The sequence below is a fragment of the Dermacentor albipictus genome, chromosome 6 (genome assembly GCF_038994185.2).
Source record: "Dermacentor albipictus isolate Rhodes 1998 colony chromosome 6, USDA_Dalb.pri_finalv2, whole genome shotgun sequence".
Taxonomy (NCBI): Eukaryota; Metazoa; Arthropoda; class Arachnida; order Ixodida; family Ixodidae; genus Dermacentor; species Dermacentor albipictus.
The window spans coordinates 54686774-54703255 of NC_091826.1; the positions used below are offsets into that span (position 1 = coordinate 54686774).

A 16482-nucleotide genomic window follows, 5' to 3' on the forward strand; every position below is an offset into this window, starting at 1 on the left:
ATAAATCAGGCGGTGCTGGCCAAGGCGGCTACGAAACTGGCGTGACACCGAGTGACCGAGTCGTGCGGAGAAATGCCTCTTGCGAAATAAATGGCGTTGTTCTGAATCGTAGGGCGTCATTTCGCGTAGCTCAATTGGCAAAATGTGTTGGCGCAACGTAGTCGCGTCGAACGCGCGGAACCGCGCGACATAACGTAACCGTATGCTTGGTGAACACTCCGAGAGGCTGCTGGAACCGGGGGATGCCATGGAAAGACTCGACAAGGTAGTGTTTATGTTGATTGTTTAGGCTTACGCCGCTTGTCGCGCTGCGAGGATTGGCTTTGCATGGCGTTCCCTTGGACACAGGGAAGCGCCACTCCCTTCGCATGCCACGCGCTGGCCAAGACACGCGGCCCATATTCGTCCCGGGCGCAGCGCGGATGGCCGCGTGGTAGGGAGCCGAGCGAGGTGCTAGTGCGTAGGCCTTGCGTCTACGGCGGGGGCCACCCGGAATCGCCGGAGGGCGCCTCTGACCCACTTTGCGTACGATCAAAACAAAGCGCGCACACAGCCGCGCGTTTTTCCCACGGCAAACCTGCGTCACAGGTAAAGGCCAGTGTTACGCAGGCGTCGCATCTGCGCACTGCACTCTGTGCGCGGTGTATACTGCACGGCCGTGATTCTGCCTCGAGGGCGAGCGCCCGATGTCGATCTAGCCCGTTTCCTTCGTCGGGAAGGGTGGCGGCAGGCAAGGGTGACTTCCTTTCTGCATTGCTTCTTCTCTTCCCGTTCGGGTGACGCGAGGCAAACTGTGCGCAGTGCACCGATCGCCCCGCAGTGAGAGAAGTTGAGCGGGGAAGCCCGCTTGCTTTCACTCGCTGCGATCACATGTAGCGCGCGTGCAGTGTGCGCCACTGCGTCGTCCCGCTACCCCGTGCGCATATTTCGCGTTAATTAATGCCTCGTGCTATCGCTGCGCTTGTGAATTTCGTCTGTATAGCGCTCTGTAGTATATTGTTTCCAGTTCTTTACGTGTGTTCGCAGTCTTTGCCGCGGTCGTGTCCTGTCGCAACGAAGACGAATGCATGAAACGTGTTCATTGAAACATACCCGTTTGCCAGAAAGAAAAAGAACGAGAGAGAGAGAGTGCTAGCGAGTTATGACGCACTTTCGAGTTCTTGTTGTAGTATAACGTACGAGAACGTAATATTTGGGCAGCATTTGATTAGAAAAATGCCGATTTGCAGAGCGAACGGTTCATTTTTAACGGCTCCGTAACTTCAGTGTGTGCTCAGGGTGTCCTATTTTAAAGGCGGCAACCTGTAACTAAGAATGTTGATTCCAATCTGGTGTTGTTGTTGTTGTTGTTTTCTCTTTCCCACTTCTGTTCGTGTCCCAAAACTCGTGCTGAAAAGTGCGCTTTACAGTATAGAAGTTGCATTTACAAGTACGTTTCGATGATTTATTAATTCTGTTGCATGGGGGTTTCATCATCCACCGAATGCTGTTTCATTAAATACTTGTGTGCTCAAACGTTGCATGTGACGAGTTCCACAGTCGCATTGGTTATCATATGCGTGTTTCTGAAGGCTGCATTCTTCGCACTATGAAGCTCGCAATAACAAGCCACTGACTAGATGAGTTTGTATCTGATTTCGGTTCATGTGGAAGTGTTTACATGGATTTGGTTACAGTGGTGTGCTAGGTGAAAATTCAGTTGGTCTCTTTTGCACTGGGGAAAACAAGTTATTAATCTGGATATATACACTCGTTGTTGTATGTGTAATATGAACATTTTATGCCCTTGCCCCATGGGCACATAAAATGGCATTCAGTAGTGAAAGCCTTAAGTTCCTGAATGACATTTGACCCGATGATGTTGATAACAGCGTCTTCTGAAATGACTAATTTAAGATAAAAAGATAAACATGCACTCACAAGTTTAACCTTTCTCGAGGCGAGTGAAATTTAGAAATAAGCATACTATGGTGCCGCTAGCTATAGTTTTTTGCTGTCTTTTACAATGTTGCAACCGACGAAGCACTATGGCAATGGGGATGAAATCGTACTTGTTGTATGCTTGTTGCCAACATTTAACATGACTCCACTTGCAGCAGTATATCTTCTACATTCTTTTTTTTTGCATTATATAATACTTGATGTGCTTGTTTGTTTGTGGTGTGCGGCCTGAACACCTGAAAAAGTTTGTTTCCAGCAAAATAGGATGTTGTTTCAAATAATTTAAGTAAACCACTCTGAGCAAGCTATGGTGTCGAGAGTATGCATTTCTCAGTCGCATGAGTTCTGGCGAACGCCTTCAGTGACAAATGGCATTAAGGTGAGTGTCATTTGATTTGCCCATGTGACACCATGCAAATGACATTAAATCTTAAGGCATTAGGAAGTTAATGCAACTTTCTGTGCCTGCGCAGCACAGAAAATGCCTTATTAACAAAAAAGATCCCGAATAAACTTAAAATTAGTTAACACTGGTGAAATATTGTTTAAAGTATTCGTGTCTATTTCTTTGGTAAGAATAGCCTAATTAGTATAAGTACAGGATCATCATGATATACCAGCAAGCCCAACGTGCAACTTAAGGAAATTAGGGCTGCCGAGTATTCCTTTCAGCAATTTCATATCTAAATCATTAACTCAGTGATGACACTGACATTACAAAAAAAGAAGAAAAAGTGTACTATCAGTGTCTTACAAGCCCAGCGGAGGGAGCATTGAGTAATATCAGTGTCACACACAGCCACTTTCGATTCCGATCGAGCCAAAATTGGATTGAAATTCTCAACCGTGTTTGGCTCCCTCCCGCAGATTGCGCAGAGGAGACAATTTCACCTGACAAATTCGATCCCGATCGAGCTCAGTTGTGATCAGAGGTGTACTGTGACACCCGTGTTAGGGGGGAGGGGCGGTGTTACAGAAACATAGATATTAGAGCAAGAACATGATACATCAACTCATAAACATATGAAAATATACACGAGTGGTAATTGTAGCAAAGGCAGATCATCGCCATACAGGCACCCAAGAAATATGTAATCATTTTGATATTAGATATTTAAAGAGAACACAGATTTGGCAGTATTTTCACATATTCTGGCTGCAAAAAGAATCTTCAAATATTTGCACATTCAGCTTTAACTTAGGTTAATTACGATGTAATCCTGGTAGTCCATATTGCTACATGCTCCGCTGGGGCAGGCAAACTTTGGTGAAACCCTTGATATCACGGCGAGCTGGTATGCAAATTTTGATGCTTTGGTAGCGCCTGTATTTCATTTATTGTTTAGCTCTTTTCTGATTTGCCAAAGGACATTGCTGGTGGTAAGCCGGGCAGGTTCACAATCGCGAAAATGTAATGCCTTGGTTAACCTACGTTTGTTTAGTCTTTCTTGGAGAGCAGACCTACCTTTGTCACAGTATACAGGAGATGTAGCAGTAAAGGGTTTTAGCGTGTCTGTAAACATAATGCTGCTTGTGGAATACTGGGCTCCCGGAGATGTGTATGACAGCGACGACGTGGGAAGCGACATCTGGTGACGCATTTTCTAAACAGAGAGCATGCAAAACCAATGCTGCAGTGACCTAAATACTGTACTTCACTGCTGGTGCAAAGAATTGGTAGCGACAAAATCGGCAACATGAAAAACTATTGTTATTTTCTGTTTTGATAACCCTGATGCAACGCATAATTGTTGTTCAGGTGCATCGTGTTTAGACAAAATGGCATCAGATTTTGCATTAGATTTGCCACTGCCAGCCATAGCTCTGGAAACCTAGTATTCCGCAAATGTTGAGAAGTTTACGGACCAACTAAAACTCCATATTATATTCTATAGATGTGCCGCTTTGAAGCTTAAGAAGCAGCGAAATGTTTTTACAGAGTTTCTCTTATTGCAGCTTTATTTCATTTCTGAAATGCTGTGGATTAACAGCTCTGAACATATTTGCCATTTATGACAATGCTTCCTTCACAAAAGATAAGTAAATTGCATAGAGCGGTGGCAGTCAGTGTGTGAAGGTCCACTTTCCCTTTTCTTTCACGGCTCAGTTTTTGCCGTTGACGTAATGCGCGCCTTATCACCAGATAGCGATTTGTTTGGCTCGCGCAGTGAATCTTGCAGCGCATGCTGAAGATTGCAGCATCACTTTGGCAAAGGGCCACACGCCAAGCAATGGAAAACGTCTGATGACCGAGTACCTTATCACAGATGGGGTCTTTCTGTGTCCGGTTAATCTGGCAAGGGATGGGGCAAAGTAGCAAACAAGTGTCCACTGCCCCATTAGTTGTTTCCTCGTGGTTGCGCAAGTTGCATGGAGAAATGAAATGCCTTGAGGTAAGGGGAAAGGAATGTTCTATGGCGGCTCTCTCAGCTGATGCATTATTGAAAAGTGCCAAGTGTGGCTTGTACGTTCATTCACCGGTTTCCTTACTTTAGTTGTGTTCATAACACCACTAACTGGAACTGCTTGACGTGCTTCAGTATTATGAGTGCATGGGAATGTGATGATTGAGGGCGAGTCATGTAATTTATCATGTTGCAGTGGAAAGGCTACTCATTTGAACTTGTGAATGAATTAATAGCTTCCCTTGTAGCACCTTCGAGTTGTATGGGCTATAGTTGGTTCAAGCTTTAGCTTGAAGCCCACTCTGATGTTGCTCATTCAAGTACGTGAGACAACTGCCGGGTCCATTCGAGTTAAGTTTGTTGCATTTGAGAAAGAAGGTAAATTCTAGCAAATCGAGGAAGCATAATTTTAATTTACGACTTTGAATTCTTGCCAAAAGTTTGCAAAAGTTGGTAACTGGTAAAAAAAAAAATAGAAGCATGAAGTTAACGAATCAGGATTGCATCTGTTAAAGAATGTAAAGCAGGCAAATTTCATGTATGAACTTACTGCTTATGTGGAATCGATACAATGTTTGCAACACTTTTGCAAAAGTCCCATTGACAAATTAGTGATAAATTTCAGAGTGTTGTATAGTAGAGCAAGTCTGTCTGCTTTAGGTGTATTATTATGTGCAGTTTACATAACTGTTGTGTCATATTTCATTGTTAAATTACAGTCGTAAATGTGATACGTGAGCATAATAGAAGATCGACTTCCTGGAGTTGGGAAATTTTAACTTGTTCTTTTAAATGCAACAAACCTCATCACAATCAGTGAAGTGGTTGCTGAGAAAAACAGTTTCTCCATTACCATGTATTTTGATAATTTCAATGTGTCGATAATTTATCCATTACTATATATTTAAATTGGAGCTCCCGAGCTAAATCTTCCTCTTTAAGAGCGACTTTGCAAGTTTTATTTGAAATGTTTGGGATCGTCGTTGCTTGCTGTTTTCAGGCTGCCAGTGGACAGGTTGCTGGAATGGCAGACAGCTTCTGCAAATGGGAGCTACAGGGGAAGGAAGGGTGTGCAGTACTTCAGATTACTCGGCAAAATCTTTTTTCTTGGTACTCTGTCTCACTAAAAGTTAGATTATGTTATGAAAAGCTTTGTTATGGACAGTGGCTGCTTTTTCAAACAAGTCTTAGGGGAACTTAAGCGCTTGTCTTGTCATTGGCTTCTCCTAGAAGGAAGGTTCATCTCGGGCCCAATTCCAGTTTCCTTATTCATATACATGTGAAATGCACCCATTCGACTACTGGTGTACTAATTTGAATGATATTTAATGATATTTGTTCCGTTTAAGAAAGCTGAATTCTACCGACTGTAGGAAGCAAAATTTCAATTTAGGGCCTCAATCTTTTTTATTTACAATATCGTTAAAAATTGCAAGTTTTAATTTGAACCAAAAGATTACATATCTTTAACTCTTCACCATAAGCATATACCGCATTTCCAAAAAGCTGCATCTGGTGAGCATCGGAAGCAGACAGATTTGACATTAGTTTAGGGCTTACGTGAAATTGTGACTATGTTTAAGAGGGTTTGACAGAAATCCCACTCGCACATCAGTCATATATTTTGGAGAGGCGTTTAATAAATCAATTCAGCCTGCTTTAACTGTCTCGGTTGCTGCAGTTTAGAGATAAATATAGCTTTTCTTCCAGAGTTGGAGCTGTAAGCTCCATGCTTTAGGTTTCCAAGACATTGCAATTTTCTTACATTCTTTTTATATATGACGACATCAATCACCCTACTCCATATGGTTGGTAGATTGGAACTTCGTTTCTTTTAAATGTAACAAACCTCTGACTTCAGTGCAGTGGTTGCCAAGCAAAACAATTTCCATGTATTCACTTAGCCTAACGCTTCCTCTCAAATGGACACTAAGAAGAAAAATAATTGGACCTCTATTAGCAAATTACTACTATTCTGGAATGCTGATATAACCACTCTTACTGTGAGAGAAGTGTTTATTGGCCAGAAATGACACAAAAGCAAAAGACTAATGGCAACACCACCATGAAGTTCCAGGGCCTGGTTGCCATGATGTCATCAATATTGGAAAGCTCTGTTATTTTTTTTTCTTGATGATGAATAACTACATTGTATTCTAAAGGAGCCATATGCTACACTTAGCATGTTTTGACAATAGAGTATAGAATAATAATAATTTATTAGTGTAGACTAATGTAGTGCTTCTCTTCAATTGCCCTTTGATAGTTATTTACTGCAAAGTAGCAAACATTTCCAAGTGTGCTAATGTTGTGTCCTCGCTAAGACATTATGATGGTTTAGTTGATGCACCTTTGGTAAGGAAATTTTATGGGCAGATTAACACTGTACACACATACACAGCTTGAGCCCAGCCTTGTATACATGTCTCTGCATAGCATTCATTTGCGTGTTGAGTTCCTTTACTCGAGCACTCACATTAACGTGATAATGTTTGGGGATGTAATTTTGAAGATTACGTAGATCCACCCATTTAGGTAAAAAATGCTATCATATATGTCTTCTAATTTTATATACTGAATGATATTGTGAACCTATTGAACATAATATACAGTGAGTTTGCATTTGAACAGCATGTCATGTTGCCTTGCCTTCAGGGTAATGAGAACATGTTAGTGATGCTGGAATTGCAGGAAGGGAGCATAAAGGTATGCCATTATAGTGTGCCATGTAGTGGTAAGAGACTCGTAGAGTCTCTTACCAGAAGCGCTCTGTGTTCTATTAAAGGGACCCTGAAACGATTTTGGCGATTTTCTACAAACGTACTGAGTCGTTAGAGTAGGTTCTTCTGATCATTAATTGATGCATCTAAGTGCTCTGCGTAAAGCGTGTAATTTATTATAAGGTTTTAAAAATACACATCGCTGCCGATCGCAGCGCACTGCTCGGCGGAATTTTAAGCCGCCCCTACCCATATGATGCAAATAACCCATATTACGTCACATGGGCGAGCTATCTGATTGGCTGACCAGGGCGCGTGGTCGATAATTTTTCCAACTTTATGGTGAACAAATGATGCTCGTAATAGTTGGAATGTTAGTTACTTTGTTTTTGTAAAAAGAAAATAACTTAAAGAGAATACACAAGAATAGTTTTTTAGTACACTTCAGCACTTCCGGCACACAGCAAGTGTCGTCTGCTTGTGTTACAACGTACTCCATTTTGACGAGAGCTCCGCGGTCAGAGTCGGTCTCAGTCTTTTCGCGAGCACTATGATTCGACTTTGTTGCCTTGTGGACTGCAAACCTAGCGACCTGCAAACCGCGAGTCCAGTATTAGGGCAAACGCAAGCGCAAGGGGACAGGGTCTAGCCGCTTGACTGTGCCGGGATGAGCCACGAGATGAGCAGAAGGGCAAATGTGAACGGTCTGCACGGTGCAGCCACCTGGTGGCACAGAGCTCAACCATACACAGTAGCAGCAACGAAGTGTATTCTTTGCTTCTGGTGTGTATTTTTCGCAGGAGTGTAATCATCAACACGTTGATTTATAAATGTTTAAAATGCTTTACACTTGGTTAGAGCAATATTAGCGCTTTGTTTGACTGGTTAAGCGCTGCGCCAGCAAGTGTCTGTACCGTGCAGACCGATCAGGCTGCTAACGTACGTCTACGCTAAAGTTCCTTCATCAGCTTGAGTTTATGCCTCCAGTCATTTGCCGAAATGACCAGCTTGCCTGTTTTTAGCGGAGTACCGGACACGTTCAGCGCTACGACAGAATGCTTGCAACGCACGCTGCTTCGATAGCTCTCAGTCGACGGCCAAGCGGCTAGCGGAGAGGTCTCGCGCGGGAGGGGGCGTGCTCCTAAACAACCGGAAGTGAGCGATGTGACGTCGCTTCGTGACGCTGAACCAGTGAAGGCGGAGCTTAGCGCCGCTCGCTCGGCGAGCGAGTTGAGGAGGAAAAGCATAGCTAGGGAGGAGGGTAACTTCTAATCGCTTGCAGCTCCATTAATACGTAACGCTTCACTTAAATTGTGGTGCGAATGTTCTACTTAAGCTGTACCCTACGCGCCTACAAAATTTGTCCGAACCGTTTCAGGGGCCCTTTAAGTACAGTATGCTCGAAGAGTTGTATATACCAACATTGCAGCACACTTGTTGTCAAGGAGAGCCGCTGAAAATAGGTATTGCTGTGTTTTACAGCATAAGCTATTATGGGCTCATTCCAATGCCTGTTTCGGTTGGCGATGGTGTCTGCCGCCGCTGCCACCCATAGCAGTTATCATCATCATCATCATTTATTGGACCCTCAAGGACCCTTTACAGGGTATTACATAGGGGGGGGGGGGGAGTCATAGATATACATAAGGAATGAGAAAAAAATACCCAGTTCCAGCCGGGATTGAGCCTAGGCTCAGCTACCCTACCAGTGAGCCACACTAGCGCTTGCTAGCATTCCACTGAAAAATGTCCTATAAATGCGTCCTAGCGTGCGAGGAGACAAACGAAGTCGCACGTGTGCCGCATAGTGTCAGTGTGTGTACATTTTGCATTGCAGTTGCATATTATTACACCATGTAGAAGGCCATGTAGCAGATGCACAGGTAGCGGCACAAGGCAGTTACGGAAAGTTTAGGTCAGAAAAAGAAGTTTAAGGAGATGTATACAAGAATGCTAGAAAATACATTGTGTACCTGAATAAATCAAGCTGGCTATCTGGCATCATCATTATCATCATATTGTGCCACCTGCCCTGCGATGCGAGATATGCACCGCGTAGCATCTATGCGTGCGCCCTTTGCATTGCAGTTGCATATTATTACACCAGGAGGCACGTCGTGCAGCAGTTGCATTGGTAGCAGCACGAGGTAGATAGGGAATTTTTGAGGAAGAAAAAGGAGATTATGGAGATGTATAAATATTGATGTCATGAAAAACATTATGGCATACCTGATTAATTCAAGCAGGCTAGGTGACTGTTTTTCACTGTCGAGTTTCAGAAAGAACACCACTAGATCATCATCATTAGTGCAAACTTTGCATTGCAGTTCCATTATATTCCACCAGGTGTCCCAACATGTAGATGTTAGATATAGCAGTTGCATGCTGCACATAGCTGGACCTGTTTAACTCAAGCAGGCCTGGTGGCTATTTGTCACCACTGCATTTTGAAGGAGATGTCAATAAACCATCATTACCGTCACCAGCAGCAATATACCGTGCCACAGGTCAAGGGATATGATATGTGTGCCACATAGTCTGGACACCTGTGTTTGCTCTTCAGTACATGTTATGGCACCTCCTCTCAAGGTACGAACCGTTGCTGAAGAAGCGAATCGTAGAGCTACGTGAGCGGCTGCAGCCAGGCAGCATCGGGCTGAGCAGATCATTGGGCAGAGAGCAGGACCAGCCGCAGCTTGCTGTCAATGCTGAGCAGACAGCTCAGACCTTTCTTGGAAAAATGACGCGAACAGTCTTTGCCGCACGCAAAGACCCTGTAGTGCGTGGTGCCAAAATGGAGCTCCTATGGAGCTGCTTCTCCAGCTTATGCTACGACTGTGCTGCATCTACTACACAGGCCTGTGACATTCTGTTTTTTTTAAGTTGTTGCGCAAACACTACGCTTAGACGAAATTAAGAATTTGCTGGAATCTGCCGAGTGCTATTTTAAATCTATTAGAAAGCTCAATTATTCCTTTTTTAGATCTGCTATCTGCTAAAAGCAATCTTCTTGCACTAAACACCCTAACATTCACTAGTCAGACCCCAATTTATCGAAACCTAATTTTCCAATATTTACGATTTAATAAAGTCCCTTGATTCCCCAAAATCTTCATGAAGAGTGATGTGTTAAAAACCTCTCCTTGTCTGGTCTTTTAAACGCGCACACACACACACACACACACACACACACACACAGCGCGCGCGCACACACACACACACACACACCAAAGTAGGCTGAGAAGTTAGGAGCCGCATAGTGAGCAATGGAATGACAAATGGTACACCTCTCAATCACAGACAGAAAGACTGCAGTGTGGGTGGAGCTAGCAAACAAGGGTAGCTGCTATTCAAGTTGACCTAAGGGGAAAAAAAAAATAAAGTTGGGCTGGCTATGTAATTCATAGGGCAGATAGCCGATGGTTTCTTAGAGTTGCAGAATGCATGCCAAGAAAGGAAGCTTAGTCAAGGACAGCAGAAAACTGGGTGGTGTGATGAAATGGGTAAACTTGCAAGTGTAAGATGGGCTCAACTGATGGAAGACAGGGGGGGTAACTGGAAATCACTGGGAGGAACATTAGTCCTGCAGTGGACATGAATGGGCTGATGGTGATGGCAATATTTCGTAACAATAATTTCCTCTTTAATATGTTCTTTTCTTTTTTCATTGTCCTTCATGTTGAGCAACCGATTCTGATGAAAACCTGTTGTGGCATGCTGGTGATGACAGGTGAGGAGAATGTACTGGTAAAATAATCCTTATGAAACCGGGCCTTCAATGCATGTTGGCAGTTGTCCTGCTGAGCACATATTACATGGAAAGTAAGGGCACACATCAAGAGCATCTTTAAGCAAAAATGCAGACATATTGATTAAGGCTATTACCACCATTGCTTCACACAAGGTGCCACGCTGGTCGTCAACCGAAAACAACTTTGTATCACTCAATAGTGAACCATCTTCTCAAGCTTGTGTAAATATGTTAATTGCACTGTTTGTTCTTTAAAAACAAGTCACATCTTTAGAATAAATTGGCTAGGTTGAACTTCAAGCTTGTTTTGCGCTGTTTTGAGACCCTGCAAGTTGCTTATCTGGGCTTGTTTTGCGATGACTATTCACTTAGCTAGACTCATCGGGCCACTCTAGAGCCATGACTTAAAAAAATTTTTTGATTTTTCTTGCACCCTTATCACTTTCCATCTACCAGGCAACTTAACAATCATTTGGTGATGATTTGCGTAATGAAAATCTCCAGGCATCATTAAAGCGACCTGAACCAATTTTCTTGATTTTGTGCAAGTGTACTGAGTCGTTAAGGTAGGTCCCTATGTAGTAAAATTGTTTGACGGCCACAGTTGTACAAAGGACTTTAGTACGGAAGCCCAGCGCTCTAACCATTAGGCCATGGCTGCTTTTTTCTTCTCTTTACTGCATGGAAAAAACACAGTAGCTCTTTACAAGCGTTGAGGTTTAGGTACACGCATAGTTAATACTCAGGCAGGCAGACGCGTGTGTCTAACAAAGACATCCATTCAGACTGAGGCTCAAGAGCCCCAGCACATAAGTCACCGTTTCTCCCAAAAATACATTTCATTGTTTACGCCGTTTCTGAATGTCTATTGTGCATCCTACTTTTCCAGAGACTGCGTAGGCTACTTAGTACGAACTTGCCACATGGGGGATCGTTGGGATTTTTGAAAGGCAAAAAACAGAATTGAGAATGGGGTTACATCAATGTCCTTCTTTAAGATTCTCTGAAGGACGTCCCAGAAAAAGATAGCATCCCTCCAATATATAAAGCAGTGCTATATAGTCTCTTGATGTGGACATAGCCGGCAACAAGTGATTTAACACCTGAGCAGCTACATTTGGTGCATGTGTTTGAATACATTTGATATCAACATCTCTAGTATGGGTCACAATAAAGAGGCGCAGGAAACGGTGCATCTACTATTGTAGCAAACAGTCTTTTTCCAGAAACATTAAAAATGTACTCTAGGCTGATAAAAACTTTTAGAAAATGTAATGTCTCAACAATCCCTTTTAAGAAAATTCCAAAAAGCAGCTGGTATGTGTACAGAGTTTGATGTCACAGTCAGATGAGGAAGGTATTGTATATTTTGTATTTTCTTATAATATCATTGTTCGTCTCCTGTACGCAATGCCCTCTGGGACCTGTAAGGTATTGTAAACAAATAAGTAAATAAATAAATAAATATTGTACAAGTCAAAGTTTAGAACAACAGAAAGCTGAGCTAGTTGGTAAGGATTCATTATGCATAAAAAGGTGAGGCATGCAGACAGAACACAAGAGAAGAGACCATGGCATTTGTGTTATCCACTTCTCTTGTGTTCTGTCTGCATGCCTCAACTTTTTATGCCTAATGAAGTCAAAGTTGCAACATCTCTTGCAAGGATGCTTGCTGCAGCGGGTGGAATAGAATAGAGCATCTTAAAAATTTTCTTTGTGCAAGAGACATTTCAGAGTTGCCAAGGCGATGTTTTTTTTTCTACCCAGCAGGCATATCCTTGCTTGCTGCATCGCACCAATATGTCGCACCCGCATATAGTTTGAACACCATTCGAGGAGTTGTCATTGTCTGCCCAACTTGAGGCTCATACACACTAATAGAAGATTGGCCAAGAAATGGGTGGATTATGTCAAGTTATAACCACAAGTAAACTTTCAAAAGGGCTTAGAGTGAGTGCTGTTGAAAAGTTAAACTGCGTGTTAAAATAAAAGCAATAACAGTAGGAAGAACCGATAATCATTGATTGAAATGCACACATTAAATGGAAAGATACAAATTTAATAGGGCATTCGATTGGTCTCCATAAGAAACTCCTGGAATGTGGAGCATCATTGTGGCCGAATCCCACAGTAAAGGCCCCAAATGAAAGAGTCCAAGCGTAACGCTAAACTTTGCTACTGCTGTCGATGCTTCGTTCTTCATGCGAAAGTGCTGCTTTTTCCCCTGCTAACTTCTATACTCTTAACGCTATTAGCCTTACATTAGAAAACTTACTGGATACATGTTTCAAGCAACTGTTTGCCTGTGGTACTCCTACTGACCAGATGCAGTCAAATCAAGCTGCAATCAGTCTATGGCAGGAGCTCGTTTTCTTGCATATGCCAGTCAGTGGGATTACTTTATCAGCAGCTAGCTTTGATTCTAAACAAAACAATTTGTATTTTTCTTGTAAGCTGCTATGTTTCCTTGAGTTTAAGGAATTTGGAAAAGCTTGGCATGGTTACTCAAAGAAACAGTGAGGATATCAGAATTCGATGCGAGGCCAAGCCAGCTGTGCATTTGCCCTTTTGTTTGTAGCTGTGTCATCTGCCCAGGAAACAGCCACAGTGGGTCACTAGCCATGGCGTTCCGTTTCTGTGAACTTCAAGTCACAGGTTTGACTCTCAGTTGCGGCAGCCGCATTCTGACGGGGGCGAAATACAGTAATGTTTGCATGCGCAGCTTTAAGGGCCCTGTAGAGAACTTCGTGGGGAGCAGAATTAATCTATAGCCCCTTCCTACACTGCATCTGTCATGGCCCGCAGCGCAGCTTCAGGTCTTTAACTTGCCATTGGTATTGTTATCATTTGTCCAGGAGCCGAGTACTGGAAGCGAGCTGGCCTCCAGTGGAGGAGCGGGCGTGTCCGCGGTGGTGGCGGCAGGGGGTGCGGCGCCCCCCCAGCCGCCTCCGCCGCTGGCCCTCAAGGATGTGCAGTGTCCCATCTGCCTCAAGGTGTTCAGCCGCAAGTTTTCCCTCGAGATGCACTTCCTGATCCACCAGGGACTCAAGCCGTACAAGTGCCAGTTCTGTGGGCGCTGCTTCCGCCAGAAGGGCACCCTCATGCGCCACAAGGTTTGTTTGTCTGTTTGTTTGTGCTCTCGTCTGCTCCGTTCGTCCTGGGACGGCTGACCCCACTAGACGAGTGATTGATGTGGCGTGTGCTTGTTTTGCACTGCCCTTATGCCTTCAGTCAACAACTGCATGGGTAGGTTGGGACAATTTGGGGCTTTTTTGCGGGGCAGACAAACGACTAGGTGGAGGCTCTCATTGTCTAGAATAAACGTGCTCTAAGAATAGAGAAGGATGCTGGGACAGGTCCAGAGAACCAGGCAGCCTCTCGCCAGACAGTTATTCCAAGAAAACACAGCCAACAGCACTGGCACCACACGCTCTACTTTCGTCGGCCGGACATTTTTATATTTTTCACAGTGCCTTTGGAAATCGTCAATGCTTCTAGAGCAAACTTTCCCTTGCCTGGCTGCTGGCCTGACAGCTTTGGGGTTTTAAGTCAAGGCTGAGAGTTCTTTATTTGAAGCTTTCTTGGCTGGGACATGTGTAAGCTTAGGCACATGTACTTTTCTGCGTGTGTGCCCATCGCCACTGTCATGTATTCTCACTACAGCCACAGTGCATGAGGACTTAACTGCATTCCTCTTGTCATTTTCGGTGCTTTTGCACTGTTCGTGAGCTCCTGCAGTTATGCTAGAGCTTTGCAAATAAACAAACGGGCGTTTCTGTGAACAATTCAGCGTAAAGTTGTGCAGTTTCTTTAACTCGTCATTGGTATTGTTATCATCTGTCGTCGGAAAGCATGTGAGCTAGGAACTGGCAACTGACCAATTGAGCCCATCGGTTGACCTTGTTGCCCTTATTCTTCTCATTCTAGGGCTGTAGTAACGTCCACGAAAATCCATTTATCTTGTGCCAGCAAGCATCTCTTATCCCTTTGCCTTGTGTTGCCCACAGGCCATCCACAGTCAGACACCGTCGTACCGCTGCGGCCTGTGTGACAAGAGCTACCGCCAGAAGAATGTGTTCCTGCACCACCTCCGCAACCGGCACAAGGTGTCCACGGACGTGCTCGACCGGCGGCGCTGCCACATCAAGAACAATGCTGGCGGCGGTGTCATGGAGGCGGTTCCCGCAGCGCCATTACCACCGCCATCGTTGAGTTCGGTGTGCCTGCCTCCGCTGAGTCCGCCCGAGCCACCACCAGGCGAGGCCGCGCCACCCGTGATGTTGCGCATCTCAGAGCGCCAGCAGGCCCTACCGCCGTCCTCCGCCGCGTTGTCCATGTGGCAATGCCCCTTCTGTGCCTTCGAGAGCGCCCACGACCCCGAGATCTGCCGCTCGCACCTGCTCCAGCACGTGGGAGAGCCAGCAGACTGTCCGCTCTGTCCGCGGCAGCTTGCCTCACCCCAGGAGCTGGCGGCACACCTGCGCGATTTCCATGAGAGCGCAGGCTTGGCTCCCATTCTGACCAACCAGGCTGTCGGTGCGTGATTCGTGCTGCGCTGTTGCCAGCATGCTTAGTTTGTGCTTTACACTTTCCTTCGGGACAACCTAAGATTTCAGTTCAAGCTGCAGCCACAGAACTGCATTGCACTTGCTGTGCAGCTCTGTGCAGTTTTGTGGAATAATGTTGGGACGCTCACTGAACAAATAACAGCATTGGGATATATTTGAGGATGGGCCATTAGTTGCTAAAAGTGCATGCTAAATGACATGTCTGGTTACAGAAGTGGCAGCTGATAAAGGCAATGCAGCTTCACACCTGTAACTTTTTTTTGGCCAGGCTGTCGTATATTTCCTGTGGTGCTTTGGAAACACTGAAATTCAAGGTGGAAACTTTTAACTGATTGAGGACAGCGAAGAAAAAAAGCTCTTTTTCTTTACTGATGACGAATTGTTCGTGTTGGTAGGCATCAAGAATTTGCGATAATCAACTATCTTAAATCCACAAATTCACTTTTTCGCTGATTACTGCAGGGCACATGTTGCAGTTGTGAAATTGAAGCGAGTCACTAGCTACCTAAGGCATGTCTACTTACCGTAAAAATTGGAATATAGGTCGAACTTTTTTTCAAAAAACCATCGCGAAAAGTCGACCCTCGACTTATATACCAGACATTGGCAGAAAAACTACGGAAGTCTTGCAACAATGGGCGGATAAAGTAAACAGCCACCTTCGCCATCGCCATCAGCAGCAGCGCGGCGTCTATGGCGGCGTGGCGACGCTGTGGCACCAGCATTTTGCATTTCCATTGTCGCAAAGTTCTATTAATTAAAGGCAGCACTTTCATTTTGATCAAATTGAGCGGGAGCGGAAGCCGACGTCAATTCACCGTCGCCTTCAAGAAAAAGGCGATTGAGTACGCGGAAGCCCACGGCAACCTGGCGGCACAAAGAGCATTCGGTAGTGGCAGAGGCAAAAGCAACGTATTACAACTTGCAGCAACCAAAAGAAAACGTCATTTCGTGCCGGATCGCAGCGGACTGCAGAACTGGAAGGCAAGGTTGCGGAGTCCGTCCGCAAGCTGCGTGTAATATCGCTGCCTGTGACTGCCGAATGCATCCATTTGAAAGCGGTAGAGATCGCACGCGCCTATGGACTGGGCAGCGAG

The 16482-nt window shown here is 44.6% G+C and overlaps 1 protein-coding gene across 3 annotated transcripts in view; it reads left to right on the forward strand.

Annotated features, from left to right (window-relative positions):
- Positions 1 to 16482, forward strand: part of LOC135907793 (zinc finger protein 775-like) — a 30090-nt gene that overhangs the window by 1234 nt on the left and 12374 nt on the right. The window contains exons 1-3 of one of the 3 annotated variants that reach the window (XM_065439536.1): positions 129 to 265; positions 13673 to 13930; positions 14825 to 15353. In XM_065439536.1, coding sequence (XP_065295608.1) covers positions 203 to 265; positions 13673 to 13930; positions 14825 to 15353 — 850 coding nt within the window. In that variant the 5' untranslated portion in view covers positions 129 to 202. The other 2 variants (XM_065439534.1, XM_065439535.1) reach the window with 2 other exon arrangements.